We start from the raw sequence: 22346 nt of genomic DNA, 5'->3' as shown, positions 1-22346 counted from the left end.
TCGATCCACTTTACTTCTTAAGTATCAAGGCTATTGCTTTCAAACTTCAAATACTTTCATGCTATCATGAGGTTACTGTACCTGGCAAGTTGAATTTTACCTTGACCTTTGAATGACCTTGACTCTCAAGGTCAAATTATTAAATTTTGCTAAAATTGCCATAACTTCTTTATTTATGATTAGATTTGATTGATACTTTGACAAAACTACTCTTACCTGACATACCACAATAGACTCCACCCAAACCATCCCCCGCGCCCCTCTCCCCCCCCCCCACCCCCCCCCCCGAATCACCCCCCATATTTTATTTTTTTAAGATCATCTCACAAATGACCACCACACCCTCACACTATACCCCCCCACCCCCCCCCCCCAATTTTTTTTTAACGGTTAAAAAACACAACTATTTATTTTGATTATTTTATGTTTGAAATACCCTCCAACCATCGCACCCAAGAATCCCCCCCCCACCACCCCTCCCCCACCCGAATCCCCCCCCCTATTTTTTTTTTTTAAGATCATCTCACAAATTACCACCACACCCTCACACTATACCCACCCCCCACCTCACCCCCCACCTTACCCCCCCCCCCATTTTTTTTTTTTAAGATCATCTCACAAATTACCACCACACCCTCACACTATACCCCCCACCTCACCCCCCCCCCCCAAATTATCTTTTTTGAAACGGTTAAAAAACACAAATATTTATTTTTATTATTTTATGTTTGAAATACCGTCCAACCATCGCGCCAAAAAATCCCCCCCCCTCCCCCCCCCCCCGATTTTTTGTGGGGTTTTTTTTGCATTTTTTTTTGCATTTTTTTTTGCATTTTTGGAAGATAATGTAATAAATGTCCACACCCCCACACTATACACGCCTCTTCACTCCACCCCTCCCTCCTTTGTGATTGAAAATGAGAGTCCCTTCACCTTTAAAAAGCAAATAGATGAGCGGTCTGCACCCGCAAGGCGGTGCTCTTGTTTTGATTGGGCAATCACTGGGTTATTCGATAGACTACTTTCATTTGACCTCCACCCGATTTGGTCGAAGTGGTTCTTAGAACAATACTATCTAGGTCATGTTCAAAAGTCAGCTACTTTTCACCAGATTTTGTTCAGTTTTGGTTCAAGAAATACTTTATCGTGCACTTAAGCCATTTCCTCGTTTAAAGTCCAACAGTTCTCCTCCACGCTTCTGGAAAGTAAGAGTATCCAAGGGAGTTATGACTCTTTTATTATCGTATAAAATAAATATTTGTTATAATAATAAAAATCACTGATAATTGTGGACGTTCTCTCAGTTGCCTTGCAAATTAATACCTCTGCCGAATAGGATTTGTTCTGTTACATTACCAGGTTGTCTGTTTGATGCATGGCGGTCATAAAAGAATGAACTATTTCTTATGTATCCAACTTTTTTTATTGTAAATTAATAAAGGTTTTCCATGAACAGCCATTTGGACGTCTGAAGTACAGTTTCCATTTTAATCCGCTTTTATGTCGATCAGTCTGTCTAATTTGAACTTTATAAATTGATAGATCTCATGTGGAAAGTGCATTGTACAAGAGCAATAGTTCGTGCTTTGATATTGACAGTTCTTACCTTTTGCAACCACTGACACAGCAGCATATCAGTAAAGGATTAGATGTATCTCAAACACGACTGAATCAGTTCTAGTTTTCACCTGTGTTTGATTGACCGATCTGTCGTTTGCAGTCGTGACAGGAATGGCGGAGTTTGTTAAGAAAGAAAAAGAGTTAAAAGCACCTGCTGAGAAAGGAAACGCAGCCTATACACAGTGGGTAAGCAAACTCAGGAATGAGACTGCGAAACTGAAAGATGACAAGGCCAGGAAGTTCCTGCAGCCATGCCGGAGTCATCTAAAGGTTTGTAAAGTTGTTTAGTGTGATGATCGATTTCTCCTTTACACCGATTTGTTAATTTTTATAAAATGAACAATGCCTTGACTTGGGCCATACTGAGACAAGTAGTTTTATCCATGATTGTCCAAGAGAATACCACTGTGCGTAGGGATGCTAGGTATCCAAATTGTTTTCTTCTGTGGTATTTAAATGAGCAGTAATATTGTGTTAGTAATGAAGGTTAATAAATATATAACTTTTCATTGCCATTAAATAATAACAGTAATATAAAAAAGATACTCGCGTGCTATGTATGTGTTGATCAGTCCAGAGATGTAGCAGTAGTGGGCAGAAGGGGGGGACACAACAAGAGAAACTCAAAACATCCTGCTGTTTAGGGAAGTCATTAGGCACTTATCTGTCTGTCTGAACGTACGTTGTAAGCCCCGAAACTTGTGTTTTCAAATCCTCTTAAACTATTGGGTGGAACGTGCTTAAAAGATCACAGCTGAATTAACATAATATGTAGCTTTGTTGTAAAAAAAGGATTTATGGCTGAATTGTTTGCAGAAGTACGACCCTCTTGTCTGTTTTTCGTTTTTTTTTATTGTGTTTTCAAGTCTCTTAACTACTGGATGGGTCATGCTCAACTTACAAAGTTTAATGAGCTTTACAGGATTGTTAAGAAAGGAATTTTGGCTGCAAAGAGAATTATGGCCATTTGTTTGTTTAGTCACTTTATAATACATTTTGTCCCAAACGTTTGTCTTTAAACTCATCATAAACGACTGAGTGAATCACGATAATTTTCCGGTCTTTAATTAGCTTAGTCTAGATGATTGAAAAGAGCGGAATTTTTACTGCAATAAGTTTGACTGGATTATGGCCCTTTGTCGTTTTGTCCACTTAATTATTTAGTGGATCTTCCTGCGTTCGAACTTGTGTTGTGGGGGCCTCAGTGATTGTGAAACATTTATAGCATCGAACTATTCTGCTAAATATACCATAGAAAAACGTTTGTGATTTATCAATAATATTTAAAGCAGTAGACTGATTCAATTCTAGTACTACAACAATGCCCTCATCATATACAATGATGCCCGCGTCGAAGACGCACTGAGATATCTCGAGCAGAAAATGGCCCGCTGGAAAAAAAAGGCTCTAAACATGGATCTGAACGAAAAGCTCATCTACGAGGCGTACAAAAGTATTTCAAGTTAGATTTATCTATGATATTAACACACCATTATTTTTATAGCAAATATTTATAGTATGCGTTTGTTCTGCTAGAAAGCACGCAAAAAAATTGCTGACAACTAAAACTTCATAATTCCTTATAGATAGCGTGGGCATTTTTAATTCATTATAAAACGTTCCTTGCTCAAAGACGAGAGAGAACTTTACATTTTAAGAATTGACTATTATTGTTTTTAGCTCGACTTTTTGAAGAAAAATGAGAGCTATACTACTCACCCCGGCGTCGCCGTCGGCGTCGGCGTTGGTTAAAGTTTTTTATAAAGCCCAATAACTTTAACACTATCAAAGATAATTAACTCAAACTTGGAATACTTCTTTATGGCAACAAGATAATTGTGTTGGTCAATGTGCATAACTCTGTCAGCATTATTTTTAGAGTTATGCCCCTTTTTATACTTAGAAAATTGAAAATTTGGTTAAGTTTTGTGTTTAGGTCCACTTTATTCCTAAAGTATCAAATCTATTGGTTTCATACTTGCAACACTTACTATCATAAAGGATTGTGCAGGCAACGTTATGTAACTCTGACTGACATTTGGACAGAATTATGGCCCCTTTTATACTTACAAAATTGAAAATTTGGTTAAGTTTTGTGTTTTGGTCCATTTTACTCCTAAAGTATCATAGCTATTGCTTTCAGACTTAGGACGCTCGCTAACTGTCACAAGGGGAATGTACAGGACAAGATGCATAACTCTGGTTGGCATTTTGACGGAATTATGGCCCTTTTTGACTTAGTAACTTTGAATATTTTATTTTATTTTGTGTTTACATGCACTTGACTTCTAAAGTATCAAGGCTATTGCTTTAAAACTTCGAATACTTTCTTACTGTCATGAGGGTATGTACATGACAAGTTGAATTTGACCTTGACCTTTGAATGACATTTTCATGGTCAAATAAATAAATTTTGCTTAAATTATCATAACTTCTTTATTTAGGATCAGATTTGATTCATACTTTGACAAAACAACACTTACCTGACATACGACAATAGACTCCACCCAAACCATCCCCCACGCTCCACCCCAGATTCCCCCCCCCCCCCGATTTTTTTTTCTTTAGTTGTACTGACCGTCAGTCTGTGCGTCCTTCTGTCCGAAAACTTTAACATTGGTCATAACTTTTGCAAGATTAAAAAATAGCAACTTGATATTTGGCATGCATTTATATCTCATGGAGCTGCACATTTTGAGTGGTGAAAGGTCAAGGTCGTCCTTTAAGGTAAAAGGTCAAATATATGGCGTCTATCCGTCCGCCCGAAAACTTTAACATTGGTCATTACTTTTGCAATACTGAAGATAGCAAGTTGATGATTGGCATGCATGTTTATCTCATGGAGCTGCATATTTTGAATAATGAAAGGTAAAGGTCATCCTTCAAGGTCAAACGTCAAGGTCAAATTTTTGCAATATTGAATATAGCAACTCGATATTTGGCATGCATGCGTATCTCATGGAGCTGCACATTTTGAGTGCTGAAAGGTCAAGGTCAAAGGTATACGTCAACGGTATAGGTCAAAGGTCAAATTTTGCAATATTGAAGATAGCAACTCGATATATGGCATGCATGCGTATCTCGTGGAGCTGCTCATTTTTAGTGGTGAAAGGTCAAGGTCATCCTTCAAGGTCAAATTTTGCAATATTGAAGATAGCAACTCGATATTTTGCATGCATGCGTATCTCATGGAGATGCACATATTGAGTGGTGAAAGGTCAAGGTCATCCTTCAAGGTCAAACGTCAAGGTCGAAGGTCAAATATTGTAATATTGAAGATAGCAACTCGATATTTGGCATGCATGCGTATCTCATGGAGCTGCACATTTTGAGTGGTGAAAGGTCAAGGTCATCCTTCGAGGTTAAAGGTCAAAGTCAAAGGTCAAATTTTGCAATATATAAGATAGCAACTCGATATCTGGCATGCATGCTTATCTCATGGAGCTGCACATTTTGTGTGGTGAAAGGTCGAGGTCATTTTTCAAGGTCAAATGACAAGGTCAAATTTTGCAAAATTGAAGATATCAACTCGATATTTGGCATGCATGCGTATCTCATGGAGCAGCACATTTTGAGTGGTCAAAGGTCAAGGTCATCCTTCAAAGTCAAAGTTCAAATATATGGCTTGAAAGCTGCGCAGTAGGGGGCATTGTGTTTCACGAACAGAGCTCTTGTTTTCTTCTCAATTTTTAAATATCTAATTAATGACCACACCTCCACATTATTCCCTCTCCACCCCCACCCCCACACAATTTTTTTTAAACATGGTTAAACAACACAAATATCTATTTTTATTATTTTATTTAAAATAAAACGTCCATCCCACCCAAGCTTATTCAATCAAACTTGAAATATAATCTTATTACTTTGTTTTATTTCTTAGCAAATGTTCAGTAGATTGTGGAAAAGATACATGAACTCAGAATCGATTATAATGTACCACTTCTTTAAAACATAAGCGATCAATATGCTTCATTTATTGTCCTCTTCCAGTTAGAATATGACTATATTACCTTCACCTTATTGTGTAGCGTTATTCGATTTGAACAATGACACTAACACACTGATAAAGTTTCCATTTTATTTTGCTCCATAAATTTTTATTCATAAACTTTCCAAAGTTCATATCCAAATCAAAAAGTCAAGCGAACCCATAAACGTGGCCTCGCCCAATACAACCAGAAATCGTGCAACTACATCCTTGCCTGTGTGCTCGTGGTACTCCTAATTAATGCAAAAAGTGGCAGTTTATATACCCATTTAACACTTGACGCTAGTATGTCATATAAGGAAAAGTCCAGCCTATTAAGGAAAGAGTTTGATTAATACATGACATTTTGGCCTAAGCAATTGACAACAAGGGGAAGATGGCTGGGAAAATTAATTAATAAGATATTTTAATCTCTGCATATTATGTAATAATCAAAATTGATTTTGATATTTCTCGAATTTAAGATTGCGCGAAATAAAAATTGAATTTCACAGCTGTTTGATTTGTCTATATGACATACACAAATGGTCAATTTAAATGTGTGAATATGATGTACATAAAAGGTCAAGTTAGATCTGGCTCTATGGTATCCGCAATCAGTTTAATCGTGTTTTTTCCTGAAGCACATAACAGATGGTCAAATTTGATTTATGTGGTGTGTAAAGGTATGGTGAGTTTAATTGGAGTCAAACAAGAATTGCTTAATTTAAATGTGAAACATACGAACGAGTCAGTCAAATTAAATTTAATCAAAAGACGGTCATGTAAGAATGTACACATACAAAAGAAAGTCAAATTATATTTTTGATAATACATACATTAGTAAGTCAAGTCAGATTAAAACTTGTCTCATAAAGGCAGTGCTACATTCCACGTTGTATTATTATGTGGACAACGTTTGACTGTCAATGAATGATAATTTCGTAATATAGTTTTTCGTATCATCATCCAAGTAATGAGAAATTTTCACAGATGCATACATTATTTGAACAAACATCTTGGATGACATAAGTGAAGTAATTGTATTGTTTTATTTTGTTCCTTTCACTCATCATTCATTACTCATAACTTATAATTAATTATAAAAAAACATGAATTTATATACACATTTATACTGAATTCCCAAAGTCAGTTGTAAACTAAAGTTGTTTGGTCTTTGATCAGACGGGACCATGGATAATACATAAGAAAAGGCAGAGAAAATTGAAGTAAAAGTTAAGTTGTGAGTGATACAAAAATATGTCCATATATTACTCAGCACTTATTTTTGCAGCTTTTAAAAATATAGAAAAAGTGATTGTTTACACAGGTATATAATCAAAAAAAAGAATGGTGTCTTTGTTTCTGTTCAGCATTTTCTTACCGTTAAGCATGTGCATGTTTGTTGTTTAAAACTTCAGAATTGAAGAAAGTTCCACTGGATACATCCAGTGAAAATCCTAAACTTGAGATGTTTCGAGAGATGATTATGTCTTCATACAGCCGAAGTGATATAGAAAATTCTCGTGGAATTGTTTTCGTGAAGACACGGGAGTTGGCGCATGCAATCATAAGTTGGATGAAAGACACACCGGGACTCCGGGAGTTGAATCCGACCCATTTCGTGGGACAGGACACCATTATAAGCTCTTTTAAAGGCTGTATGTCATTTTGCAACACATTTCCAATCCGTGTTCAACGACAGAAATATGATTCTAGTGCTCATAGATGTTATGTTATCTCTTGTATAAAAACAGATTTAACTCGCATTATTGTTCATCAATTTAATATCATTTATTCACACCACATCCGGGTAATACAATCAAGGTTACACTCCACTAAAATATACTGAATATACTACAACTTCTCTCTTTTTCAGATTTTAAATATCGTTTTTAAACAATAAAGTTCCATTTCATGATTTAACAACATAAGAGTCCAAAATACAAATGCTTTCTTTAAATTTCAAAGGTATCTAAATACTACAAGCGTCTTAAACTGAATAAGCAGTATCATGAAAAGAAAACTGAATAAGCAGTATTCTTGAAATGTAATTAAATTTAATGTTAAACAATTAAAACATTCTAAGACATCAAAATCATACACAAATCAATACCCAAATACAAACATCATATTGCAGTTTAATAATATCTTTAGATTTGTAGTTAAGAATGTCGTTGTAAAGAAATATAATAACAGTTCAATGTTTTCTTACATTGTAAATTTATCTCTAAAAATAAACATTTCTATAAGTTTCCTAGCATTATGTATGCTTCACTTAAACTTATATTTTAACTGTTCATCACACGCACTGTGTTGTTGTTACATGAAAGTTCAGTTCATACATGTATTATTCTTTTAACCCATTTCAAAGTCTTTGAATTTCACTGGTGTGTAACGCTCCCGACCCGACCGCCTTGGGGTAAGGACCGCATCTTGGACCGGCTGTACCTCAGGAATCGCGTCGCTATGGTTACCACTATCTGGAATTCTGCCTAACGATGTGTCCTCCGATTGGTCGATGGATTGGTCGATGGTAGAACCTTCCTGGTTCCCGTTCAGAACGTTATTGTCCATACATTGTTCTTCAGACTGACTGTTTTGATGAAACTTCTTCACATGTGTCGAATTTCTTGTTGTTGTGACACCCGAAGTTGATTTTACAGTGACTTAATTGCCTAACTTTTCAACCAGTGTATATGGTTCGACCTCGAACTGTGTAGACAATTTGTCCGTTTTGTTTTGTTTCAAAAGCACCTTGTCGCCAACTTGGAGATTGTTTGGAGTTGCCTTTCTATGTTTGTCAATGTAACCCTTGTTCTTTTCTTTCTTGTAGGTGTCGTGTTCTCGGATCTCTTTATCATTCAGTGTGAATTGTATGTCCGGAAGTTTGTACGCAACTTCCTGTTGAACAACAGCTCCACAGGAGAAACTCCAGTAGTACTATGTGGAGTTGCACGATACGCTAACAAATATGTCCTTATCTCGCGCTTCCAATCCTTTCCTTCGGCTTGAGCGATTTTTAGTCTCTTTAACAATGATCTGTTCTGACGCTCGACTTCTCCGTTCGCGCTTGGGTGTAGCGGTGTTGTACAACGATGTACAATCGCGTTCCTCTCTAAAAAATGACTCAAATGTTTCTGACACAAACTGTCTTCCATTGTCACTAGTAAGACTCAGAGGTAATCCATGTGTTGTGAACATACGTTCCAAACTTTCAATGACCTTTTCTGATGTCACTGTCTTCATGATGTCAATTTCATAGAATCTACTGTAGTAATCAACACATACAAACATGTAGTCCCCTGATAGGTAGTGGTCCAAGTAAATCGATGGCTAAATCTTGCCAAGGACCGGCTGGGAGAGGAGTGGGACTGAACGGTTCAGGCTTAGCTGGCTGGCTCACCAGCTGACAGCCATGACATGTTTTCACATAATTTTCAACATCCTTATCTATTTTAGGCCACCATACTTTTGTCCTCAGGTTCTGTTTTGTTCCAACTATGCCCAAATGTCCTTCATGAGCCAACTCTATACACTTCTTTCTCAAAGTTGTTGGTACCACGATTCGAGTGCCTCTCAACACAATGTGACCAAAAGTGGACAGCTCATATCTTACTGGAATAAAATTTGGTGTCCTTTCCCACTTGTCTGTACGTTATGAGCTGTGAATTTCTTGAATTTCCTCGTCTTTCGCTGCTGCTTCTTCTACTTCCTGCGTAGAAATGGCACTTGGCGTTGAATTTTCTGTCACAAACCTTATGTTATCATCGCCTGCAGTACTTTCACTTTTGTGAACCAATTCATTCTTTTCCACTGTCACTCTTGACAAAAAGTCTGCTATGTTTCGACTTCCTTGTTGATATCTCATTCAAAATGTGTAGGGTAACAAGCGCAATACCCATCTTTGAATTCTTGCAGACAAATTGGATTTAGAAGAATATATCACTTCCAAAGGCTTGTGGTCTGTTAATAACTCAAATACGACGCCATATAAGTACATGTGATATCTTTCACAATCACAGACAATAGCCAAGGCTTCTTTTTCTGTTGTCGAATAACGTTTTTCAGTGTCTGTCAAAGTACGACTTGCATAGCTTATCACTCGCTTCTTTCCATTTGATTCTTGCACCAGCACTGCGCCTAGACAAACATTGCTGGCGTCCGTGATGAGTTTCGTTTTTCTTCCTTGGTTGAAGAAACCCAGTGTTTCTGCATTAGACATTCTTTTCTTCAGCTCATCAAAAGCAGTTTGCTGTTTGGATTTCCAGAAAAAAATGGCTGATTCTTCTTGGTCAACAACCTCAATGGTTCGGAAATCGTGGCCACACTGAAAATATATCGGGAGCTGAAATTGACTAAGCCTAAAAAGCTCCGCACTTCAGATGCGTTTGTCGGTTGCTTTGCATTTACAAGATCCTTCACTCGTTCTTCCGTTGGTCCGATGCCACGTCCGGATACGACATGACCCATGAAAGTCACTTTATTCATAGAGAATTGTGATTTGACAAGTTCACTGTCAATCCTCTGGCCTTTAAAGTGTCCATGCACTTGCGCAATTTCTTGTCGTGGTCCTCTTGACCTTTTCCATGGACGATGATGTCGTCGGCAATATTCGCGACTCCTTCACAATCTTTTAACACTTGTGAAATTGCATTTTGAAACATATCTGGGGCTGCATTCACCCCAAAACTTAAGCGTTTATAGCGGTATAGACCTTTGTGAGTGATGAACGTTGTAATCAGCCTAGAATCTTCAGCCAAGGAGATTTGATGGAAACCCATGTTGAGGTCTATTTTGCTGAACACTGAGCTGTTGTCTAGCTCAACTAACACGTCAACTGTCGGAATAGGATGACGTTCCCTGATGATTCCCTTATGGGCTTGTCTCATATCTCACACAGTCGAATTTCACCAGATGGTTTTGGCACAACCACCACTGGACTAACCCACGGTGTTGGTCCTTTAGCTTTCTCTATAACGTCCAAAACTTCCAGTTCATTTAATTTCTCGCTAACCTTTTCTCGAAGACTTATTGGAATTGTGTACATTTTCTGAGCTACTGGAGCGACTTCTGGATCCACGTGTAACTTTAATTCAAAGTCATAAAGCTTACCCAAACCCCGGAAACACTCTTGATATTCTTTTACAATGTTTTCGCCAACAGCATTAACTGAATGACTGTGTCCTATTTTGATAATACCTAGTTCTATGCTGTGTCTCTGCTTAATAAAGCAGGTGCTTTATCCCGTACCACATAGAATGTCACATTGTGAATAGTTTGTTTCGATACAATCAAGGTTACACTCCACGAAAATATACTGAATATACTACAATTTCTCTCTTTTTCAGATTTTACATATGGTGTTTAAACAATAAAGTTCCATTAAATGATTTAAACCCCATATTTAAAATCTGAAAAAGAGAGAAGTTGTAGTTTATTCAGTATATTTTAGTGGAGTGTAGCCTTGATTCTGAAACCTTGTTGACAGAACTCTCTGGAGGCTTTTCCATGTTCTTACTCTGCCGTTCACTGAGTTCCATGGTGTTCGCAACTACTCGTAACTGGTCTAATGTCATCCCATCTACCTTTTCAAGAAGCTTTGATCTAAGTCTGTGAGAATGGCACTTCTCTATAACTTGATCCCTAAATTACTCATCCACATTATCAAAATGACAGTGTACAGCCTTACGTCTAAGTCTAACAATATACTGATCAATTGTTTCTGTACCTTCTTGTTTAGTGTTCCGAAACTCGTATCTTTCGTACGGCATATTCACTTTTGGTTGAAAATGTTTGTTCAGAGTTTTCACACACTTCTGATATGCATTGTCATCTGCTCCTCCTTCCTCCGTCAGTGTGAAAAATACATCCTGAAGATCTAATCCAGCACAATGCAGTAATAGGGCTCGCTTTTGGTTTGCGTCTGATACGTCTTTCCCAACAACAAACAGTTGGAATGCCCTAAGCCAACGTTCCCATTGTTGGTGCAGGTGGGTGAGGTTCGCGTTTGGATCGAATTGATCGACTCCCTGAAGATCTACAGGCTTTGCCATCCCGGTTTGTATTTAAACATGTACAGGTGATGATTTCGGCTTTATCCTCGTCGCCAGATGTTATGTTATCTCTTATATAAAAACAGATTTAACTCGAATTATTGTTCATCAATTTAATATCATTTATCCACACCACATCCGGGTAATACAATCAAGGTTACACTCCACTAAAATATACTGAATATACTACAATAGGTAAGAACCAGAAGCCTGCTGAGGTCAGTTGGTAGAGCTCTGTGATAGTGTTCTGCAGGATGGAATCATGTCCTGCATGGGTTTCACTTTACCTTGGTGAGTCACTTTTAACATCTAGCAAGGGCCCACTACCCTTAAGCCCCCAAAATGTGTGGTGGGTTATTGTTCTTTGCTTTTTTGTGTAGAATATGATTACAGACAGTAGTTTTCTTATGAAACATAACTTTAAAAGTATTCAAATGAAACTTCATATATTGATCAAGGGCTGTCAGACGAAGTGCGAGTACTAGAACCAGGACTATTTTTACAATTTATATATAGAGTTATTGCTCTGTGTTTGTTGCCATGTGAACTTTACAATTATATTGTTATTGAAGATATTAAGATGGATACTTAAATATCTATGTATATAAAGTGCAGACTTCAAGAATTATAACTCCTCCTTCAGTGTTTTTAGAGTTAGTGTCCTCGATGTTTTTATCGTGGAGAGCCCAATTACATTGTGATTCTATATAGTCCAGATCATAACACAAAAAGTATTAATGGATATTGAATGACAATTCTAACAATAAACGAGACTTTAAGAGGAACCTCATAGCACAAGAATCATAACTCTGTCTTTGAATTATGTAGTAATTAAGTTATTTCCCTTTGTAAATTTTACATGTGCAAAAGAAATATTCATATAGCAATATAGGACATTGAGATATCTTGTTTTCAATAAAGAAATAAAACAAGTGTGCTCAACTTTTAACGTCAGGATTATAAGTGTCTGTTAATACCATGTTTTTTGGCACTTAAAGTGACACCAGTTTTAAGTTTAGACAATACTTTAGGTAATTAAAAAACATACCACACAATTAACCGACTATTTTTCTTGAATTACAATTCCTTTAAATAACAAATAAAATGACATGCTTCAATCAAATGACGTTGGGAAACCAACTATTTGCTATTCAGCCATTTCATTGGATACAAATGTACGTTATAGTCTGAATTTGGTAAATTTCAGTTATGACAAAGGCTAAACAAGATGATGCGCTGAAATATTTCCGTGAAGGCAAGCATAAACTGATAGTCGCAACGTCCGTCGACGAGGATCGGTTAAACATCACTAAATGTAACCTGGTCATCCGTTACGACCATGTGACCAACGAAATCTCTAAAATTCAGTCGAGAGGTAATCTTCACCGACTGGTTTTCAGTGTCTATTTCTGTTAATGAAGCACATACTGATTTTGAATGAGATAAAACGACATATCATGTGTTCTAACCAAGTATCAATTGCTGTGTGTAAGGCCAATATATTTTTTAACACATCTAGTCTGACTTAAGAATAAGAGATACATGTCATAGAGTTATGTTTAATACACCAAATCTTTGGCAGGTCGAGATAGGGCAGCAGACAGCAAATATGTGGTGATAGCGGAGAAAAAAAACAAGAATGGCAGAGAAGGAGGAATTGAACATGATCAGAGAGGTCATGATGCGGCATGCCATCATTCAACTGCAGGTGGGCAAGTTATTTCTGTCAAGTAGTTTCAATTGTAGATGTGCCGAGATATCATTTTTGGTCCTCACAAATCCTATGTCCTAAGTTCTATGTTTGCAGTTGTTTTGTGATGTTTTGACCTATATTTAAATGTATCCGGCCAAATTTCAAGATAAATATTGTGGTAATGCCTTGTCTTTTACAGGCATACATAGGAAGCAATCCGGACAAATTTCAAGAGGAATTATTAAAGCTTCAAGAGGAGGCCACTCTGGAAAAGAAACTGAGCCGTCTCGGAAGAAAGCGTCTTACGATGAGAGCTGGACAGTTCGATCTGTAATGCTTTCGATGCGGAGCGTTTATCTGCATGTCCGACAGCGTGAAGAAAATCCAAGATGCCCACCATGTTGTTGTCGACGAATCCTTGATAGAACGAGTGATCTGCAGCGATAAGGACACGCGGGGTTTCAAAGACGATGATGTGCAGTTATGCGGGAAAATCTCCTGCAAAGAATGCGATGGAAATCTCGGTGTGATTTGTATTTACAAAAGCTTGGAATTTCCGGTTCTGAAAATTGAGAATTTTTTGCTCGTTGATGTGAACGGCCGCCAGACGACATGCAAACAGTGAAAGAAAGTACCTTTCGTTGTTGAAGCACTTGGAACGGAGGATTTCAAAGAGATAATTAAAAACAGGGGTGAAAATGGACAGATGTGAAATAAGGAAGATTATGGGTGGTATTGGCTTCTTTGGGCATGTTTTACCAACCTTCGGACGCAATTATCATCCCTACACAGAAATTTAAAATCGCAGTTCGCAATTTTATTTACTTATAACTTTAAAAAATAATCAATGCATGCGTTGTATTTATTAATATATCATTGAAAAACTGTAAGTTACAGGAATGTGTGTCTAATTAAGAAATTCTAGGAATTAAAAAAATTCTAGGAATTTAAAACACGATCCTTAATTGTGAAAGTATCCAAGTGAACCATGGCGCAAAACTGTTTGTTGATTTTATTTTGATTAATGCTTTGGGCTCCAACATGGGCACGTTAGTTAAACCCTCCTAAATTTCTACATTAGGTACATAAGTTTTGCTTGCAATTCTCAGTAAATTGATCAACATTTTATTTATGAATTTGAATTGTTGTTGGTATTGTTTTTATAAGAGTTTATGTGTTGGTTACCAAAGCTCATATGTGTCTTTAAGTTAGGCAAATGTCGGTGTCATGTTAGAACTTACTCCCCATTGTAAGTTTATACCAGCCCCTGCTGACCTCTCCAAATCAACACAGTAAAATTGAAAATTGATTGAAATACGAATGATTTTTTTCACATATTTAAATTGCTCGTGGTGTTGACAATATTTTGTGAAAAAAATGTATTCTAGCCTTTGTTTGAAGATTATCTACTAATTCTTTTCATTTGAATGTATTTTTCATTGTCAATAACAATATATGTATTAAAATAGTTGGTGATACTTTGGTTGCCGCAAAAATTCCGGTTTTTACTGCCACAGTGCTAATGATACCGCCAGAATTCAAATCAGATATTTTATTAGATTTTTTTTGCCCTGTCCATTTGTGAGCGCCTGCCGGTATGCTGACATCAAAAAACGTCAAGATTTTGGGTTAAACGGGGAAGGTTGTGAAATATGGAAATATTAAAAGCAATATCAGACTTGTCAATTTTTATCTTATGCTATACTCATTAATGACATTGATTACCGCATAAGAGGATGAAGTCATAATTAACAAATATATTAAGTTTAAGTTTTTTTTGCATATTTTTGTTAAATTAAATTTAATTAATTGGACTTAAATAAAGAAAACAATGCCTTATCTCATTTGGGCATTATTGTCATAAAATGTTGTACCGGTAATTACATATTTTGTGATAGACTGTATCAACATAAAAAACAACATAATTATGTAAACGAAGTCACTTATTATCTATATAAAAGTATGCCCATTTGACGTTTTATTTGGTATTTATTTTGATTAAGTTTCGCTTTATTATTTTTTATTGATTCATTAAAATAAATGTGTTACATGCTTACAGCAAAATATCACCATTTGAAGCTTTTGTGTTTTCTGTTCTCTCATCTGCCCTTCAATATATTTATATATGATTTTGCTTGGTTCCAATCGCCTAACCCAATTACCCAAATTTGTTCTCTACCATTAACGTTATAATTTTAGAAACACATAAGTTGTCTATTGTTTTGTGCATAAATACCAATTACTCCATTTACGATATAAATCAAACTGATTTATCTTAAAAGTAATTTAATTAGGCCGGTCATCACAAATTGATACAAGCGCCTTGATTGCCCAAAACGTCTTTTCGGGTTCGATCTGCGCTTCTCCCTATGGGACCAAAAACATTTTAACCAGTACATAATGGTGGTTTGGATGCCCTAACAGGATTTTTATTGACCATTTTTTGGAAGAAAACATTGTCGAAGATGTATTGACAGTTACTGTTCGTGGAGGTGCAAGTGCCCGCATGTACTGAATAGTGATGTACAAAAGTAGTCATACTTTTATGAAGAATTGAAAAAATGGCAATAACATGGTACTGTCATTATGAAATCCATGTTATAATATGATCAACGAAAAGTATTTACAGCTAAATCCACAATAAGCCAGCATTGGAAACACCCAGCTGAGTCGGTTATTGTGGTTGGCATCAATCCACTTCAGGTTAAATGAATATCTGGCACCTTGACAAAAAAGTATAGCCTGTAATTAAGATATATTTTCAACACCTAGCATCATGGGCAACATAACAAAAACCGGTAGTATCGATCTTCAGAAAGGAAAGATCTATTTGGTTTATTGTATTGTTATATAATAATTTGATTTTTTATTTCACCAAGATAGTCAATGCAGTTAAAAAAAAGATTATTTCAATGGTGTTTATTGATAGCAAACTTAACTGCTTAGTCATTAAAGCATGTACCTTGTCTTTTTCGATTTGAATGCGAAGAAAATGAAACACGCTGTTGTGACAGATAAAAATGTAAGTTATCTGTAAAATACAACTCTGTGAACAGATTGTGGTAGGGTGCGTTTGATTTTATGCATCGGTCAGTGTTAAATAAAACCGTTTTCTTGTCATTCACAAGTATTGTTTTTTTCATCACGTGATAACTTATATTTGTTATGGCTGTACTTAGTGCTTCCGTTGATCATCTTCTGTCTAGTGATGATTACAGATGCCCATGCAGGCCTTGACACTTAACATCTTGCAAACAGAAATTGCAGTACACTTGCTGGAATTTCTGCGATTTACATACAGCAAAAATAAAAATACTTTAACAAAAACGATTCAATAATACAGGTGTCTTGAAACCAATCTTTTCTGGAGCTTTTCCTGAGATGATAAGGTCATCGTGCAAACACTAGGCATGTTTGGATTGATTTTTTTAATATAGTGGAGGTGTAATATATCTAACAAACAATCTCCATAGAGGCTTATGCACCGTGTATTGTGATATAGAAGAAATGAGCACTTAATAACATGCGAACAGGAAAGTCACGAGACGTGTAAGGTCGTTTATTGCACTATAGAAGTATTTAGAAACTATCCGCCAAACTTCACGCGTAGCTGAAACGTTTGTATTTTATTATTGAAGTAATTAACTCCTATTAACGCTCCATTGGTCATTGTTTACTAGGGTACTACTTAATGTACCCCGGGTACTCTTTAGTTTACTTTAATGTTCCCCGCGTAAGGAACATATACTGAAACGTAACCGGGAATTCTAATGCTAAATTGGTCGTTGTCGGTGTTGGTTTTTCAAATTAATAATGTTCACATTTATGTCAATATTCTGTGCAATATCATCTATATTATCGAAACTAGTACTCAAAAAAGCATGTCGAGGCAGGTTTTGTTCAAATAGAATTTTGTTTCATAATCCGTCGCATGTTACGACATCGGATTTAGGCGGGAATAAAACTTTGGTACAGTCTAAATTGGGCGGGTACATTAGTATATATTTCAGTACCCGGGGTACATCGAAGTATACTTAAGAGTACCCGAGGTACATGTAAGTAGTACCCGATCCGACAATGACCAATCGAGCCCTATTAACTGCACCCACGCAACATTCAAAGCTGCTTGACCCATTTGCACTCGTTCTTTCTAAAGTGTGATTTGAGATTTTCAAAGCACAGTTCTAGGAGAAAAAAACTTTATTTTATTTACTTTGTATCTTCGTTTTTCTTTAAAATGCAATGCACGACCATTTCAAGATTAGAGGTTCAGATTTATAGTCTAAATTTTTTTCCATAATACGAATTAAACCAATTAGGCTCAAATATACTATATTGTTTAGCCGCCACGTTTTGAGGGCCAGTTGCATGTTTTATTTTAAGCCAAAATATGTTTTCTTTGTTGGTTTGCGTCAAACGTTAACATTTGCCATTGCTTTTGCATTATTGAAGATAGAAACTTCATATTTTGCATGCATGTTTATCTCATGGAGCTGCACATTTTGAGTGGTGAATGGTCATCCTTCAAGGTCAAAGGTCAAATATATGGGTCAAAATATCTCATTTTTATATACATTTTTGCAATATTGAATATAGCAACTTGATATTTGGCATACATGTGTATCTCATGGAGCTGCACATTTTGAGTGGTAAAAGGTTAAGATCATCCTTCGTGGTCAAATATCAAATATATGGGGGGGGGGAGGAAATATTGTTTCACAAAAACATCTTGTTTCATAATATTTTGGACTATCGTGGCCAGATTTAAAAAAAACAGTTTTTCAGGCTGAAAAGTACTAGCCAGTTAATAGATTTAAATTGTAGAGGTCAATTAAATATTTACCTAAGACAAATTTAATATAACAAAACTAAACCGGAGCTTTATCGGTATTTCGAAGCGATACCATAATGACTAAACGGCCGATATGTAGCTTTTTTATTGACCGCGTTTACTGAGGAGTACGTATGAGTTTAGCGTATATTTGTCAGATTTCTGTGTTCGATATAAGTGTGTGATATACATACATATGTATAATTGCGTCTTTGTTTATTTTGTTAAAATGATCTCGATGCTCAGCAATATTGCAGTCGTATAAGTCGTAGGCGGTCATATAAAATCTAACAAATTTCATGGGTAAGATGGCTTACGAGTAAATACCCGTACGGGCTCCAGTAACTAACATTCGTCAAACTCTATGCACCGATAGGCGGAGGGTGGCCTTATAAATAATTTCATCATAAAACCTCTCTCAAGTTAAGCGGCTTGGTCGAGAAACAAAACCGCGATCTTGGGATAAGAGGTTCAGCTCTCTATAAACTGAGTTAGCCGGTCAAACTATAATTAAACTATAATTCAGGTGAACACGATTTTAAAAAGATGTTTTCATTTAGATCATTTATTTTAAAACCGTGTTTATGGTTTAACAAATCCAAAAAATGCGACATTTCTTCACTATTTGTAGACGTATCATTGTCGTACCGGTAATGTTCATGACAAGCATACTTTATCTTTATATTTTTTTTGCATTTTAAGGATTTACTCTCTTTGAAATATAACGGCCATGCTAAACCGAATAATAGTAGTTGTATGTATGTTTGTTATAAACAATTTCTTTGGATGACCTTAGAATGTTATTCTAGTGAAACAAATGAATATTGTGTAATTTTAGGGCTATATTCAGTCTTTTCTATACGCGGATTTTGCTTACATGAACGTGACGTAATTACACATAGTTATTGTATGTGTACTGTAGACTTGCTGCCAGTAAGATACCGTTCTAGCATAAACAATTAAACTATAACGAAAAACCACACCTAAAATATATAACAAACACTTAAAAGCTTTCAAAATTTGATATTCAACAACGATTGTGTGCAAAGTAACGGGTGCCCCGACATTCCACTTTGGTCTTAAAACCCCATATATATGCCTTTTGATGATCTATATTTAGTTTCTTTGAAAATATTGGCAAAGTATTTGGTTGATACAGGAATTTTGAAGCTGCTTTAAGGCCAAATTTGAACTATATGTATGATCTTAACCTTTCATTTCCACATATTGTGTGCAAATAGACGTTGAAATCTCTAATGATAAAGTAAAGACAGGAAAACAAATAAGTTTCAAGTCTATGAAATTGATTTGTAACTTGGAATACAAATGTTATCCAAACGGAAGAATGAGTCCATTATACGCATGAAAAAGTCGATTTAATTAATCTTATACTTTCTTAAATTCCCTTTCATATGTGTTAATGCAACATTCAATGAATATCATGGTGCCAGGTTTGCTAGCCGTTAGATGACAATTCATAATCCATACTGTGCAATACGGAATTGTATATGACCTTATGTAATATATACACGTAAATAATTGTGTATCATAGAACATGACCCATAGTAGCACAATGTCATAATATTGAATTATAATTTAGTGGTATCAAAACTATAGTCAAGCATATGATTTCATAAAGGTGTATATGTTCGCTATCATTCTTTATATCATACAAACATGCAAAAAGCTTAATTGCCACATCTTTGTTCTTAATTGTAATTAATAATTATAAAATAAATGCATTGACACCTGGTAAACAATACGAAAATAAATGGCATCGCTAACAAAACTATTCACATGATGAAACATTGCAATACATAAATGTTTGCAGAGACATAATTTTAATAGTTATTTAAGCTTAACCCATTTATGCCTAGCGTCTAAAAAAGGCCTTGGCAAACAGCGTAGACCCAGACGAGAGGCCGCATGATACGGCGTCTCATCAGGGACTGCGCTGTTTGCTTAGGATTTGTTTGTAAGAAATATTCTAAATGTAAAAATAAATATACTAGACTTCCCTTATTTTAGAAATAAATTGATCCAATTTAGAAGGATGGGAGAGTCCACTATGCATAAATGGGTTAATATGCATAAAAGACCAACGAACATGTCAATCAATACAAATGATAAATTAGGCCATATATATAACCTCATTCGGTGCATGGATATTCGAAATTTCTAATCGTTATCAATACGAAATACGCAGGATTATATGATTAACTAAAACAGTTGCTTCTATAACAATGCCAACTATATTTTAAAGGCTACTATTTGTATATGTTGTTGATTGGCAAGTTAACAAAGTAATTTTTGTATTTTTAACATTCTTTGCTTTTTATGGATCACGTGAGTAAATCGTATTTTAACTGATAAACATTCAATAGCATGGAAACGTATGCAAGTAACGAAGCAAAACAATTAAAATTAACACATATTTTGACATCATTTACCAATAATCAAGATTTTACGAGTAGCATTCAGTTTTCATGTACACAAAGTTATTGATACGCAATACATAGTCATTTACATCTAAATATTGACGTAAATTCCCTTCTATATTCGTCCATGCCATATTCAATGATCGTCGTGTCGTTAGTTTATGCTTGCCGTTTAAAATCGATGTGTATCCGACAGGATAAAATATGATATTATGTATGACCTTATGTAATTACTAGTTTATGCTAGCCGTTTAATATCGATGTGTATCCGACAGGATAAAATATGATATTATGTATGACCTTATGTCATTACTAATTTGACAAGTAAATACTTGCCTACATGGTATGATTAATATTTTTGTAATTTCATATATTGAAAAGTTATGTAGTGTTGACAAACATATATGCTTTCTATCCAAAGCATAGCATATCTAAATTGCAATTAATAGTTATATAATAAATAAACCGTACACCAATAAATGACATTTCTAACAAACTGTTGAATATTTACACATTGAACGAAACGAACAACTAAATGCACGTTTTAAGTGACATAATTTAAAAAAACTATACGTCAATGAACGTGCAATGAATACTTCAGTAAATGCAAATGATAAATAAGCCATCTATAAGATCATTCGCTACACGGAAAATAAGGATCAATGGATAATACGCCCGATTTTTATGATAAATTGAAAACAGTTGCTGCTTGTACAATTCGATTTAATGTTTACAGGTTATACTTGTTGGTTGTGTTGATTGACAATTTAGTAATGTAATAAGGTGTTCTTGAAATACAAGCTAAGAATTAGTCACGTCAGAAAATCAACTTTTAACAGTAAACAGGTAAGCAAGTTACAATACAAAACAATTAAATCACATTTGGAGACCATTTATCAATCGGCCTCATGTGTATGAAATTAATGATAGCAAACAGAGCATTTCATATGTGTCACAAATAAATTTACAAAACATGTACGCACACCATTTAACAATTTAAAATGCGTAACTAATTGAAATCTTAACAAAATGTTTAGCAATGCTTAAACAATACTAACATACATACACACCAGAACAACATGTAAACTGTCGTCGCGTTTAAAATATAAAAAATAACGCAGTACGTTCTTATAAATTAATCTGACTTGAATCGCTTGCTAAGTAAAAATATATTCTTCCGCATTTTGAACCTTTTTAACCATTGGATAAATGTTACTGTTAACATTATTCGACATTCATTAGGCAAGTTAAAATTCAGTGCGTAAAACATGGAATGCATACAAATAATAATATTAATATTTATGAAAAATATGTTTTAGAAATACTATAGGCGTTTGTGCCATATGTTCATTATATACACAATATTTACAATACATTTACATAGTAAAACAAACCACTTTCTCGCCAGTGACATACATTATTCATATACATGTGAATGACCACATTTAAACACGATCAAACAAAATATAAAAGCGATGTGAACAAAACTGCTTTGTACAAAACTTTGTCCTAATAGATCTATATCATTATTCAAAGACAAAACATATGCAATTGAATTTCAACAACTTCAAAATCTGCTGGGAAATACGTTCTATAAGACAAATGCCATATTTTGCATGCAATACACTTATAAGTTCAAACCAAATAAGAATTTTGAATTTATTTACAATAAGCCTTGTGTAGGTAAACACGAATTTAATTGTAGGCTAAATGTTTAATGAACTATGCAATATGTCAA

At 35.3% G+C, this 22346-nt stretch overlaps 1 protein-coding gene across 5 annotated transcripts in view; it reads left to right on the top strand.

The window, feature by feature from the left end:
• The window catches only part of LOC127841808 (ATP-dependent RNA helicase DHX58-like), a 95045-nt gene extending 79623 nt beyond the window's left edge, over positions 1–15422 (top strand). For 3 of the 5 annotated variants that reach the window (XM_052370892.1, XM_052370890.1, XM_052370891.1), the window contains 6 exons: positions 1721–1890; positions 2932–3073; positions 7012–7251; positions 12854–13021; positions 13229–13354; positions 13539–15422. In XM_052370892.1, the coding sequence (XP_052226852.1) occupies positions 1721–1890; positions 2932–3073; positions 7012–7251; positions 12854–13021; positions 13229–13354; positions 13539–13786 (1094 nt within the window). In that variant the 3' untranslated portion in view covers positions 13787–15422. Of the gene's footprint in view, positions 1–1720; positions 1891–2931; positions 3074–7011; positions 7252–11841; positions 11938–12853; positions 13022–13228; positions 13355–13538 lie in introns of those variants that run through there. The other 2 variants (XM_052370893.1, XR_008031341.1) reach the window with 2 other exon arrangements.
• The last annotated feature ends 6924 nt before the right edge of the window (positions 15423–22346 follow it).

This window comes from Dreissena polymorpha, chromosome 8 (genome assembly GCF_020536995.1).
Source record: "Dreissena polymorpha isolate Duluth1 chromosome 8, UMN_Dpol_1.0, whole genome shotgun sequence".
NCBI classification, from domain to species: Eukaryota; Metazoa; Mollusca; class Bivalvia; order Myida; family Dreissenidae; genus Dreissena; species Dreissena polymorpha.
Note: the sequence above shows the minus strand (reverse complement) of the source record. Positions and strands in the feature narration are given on the sequence as shown.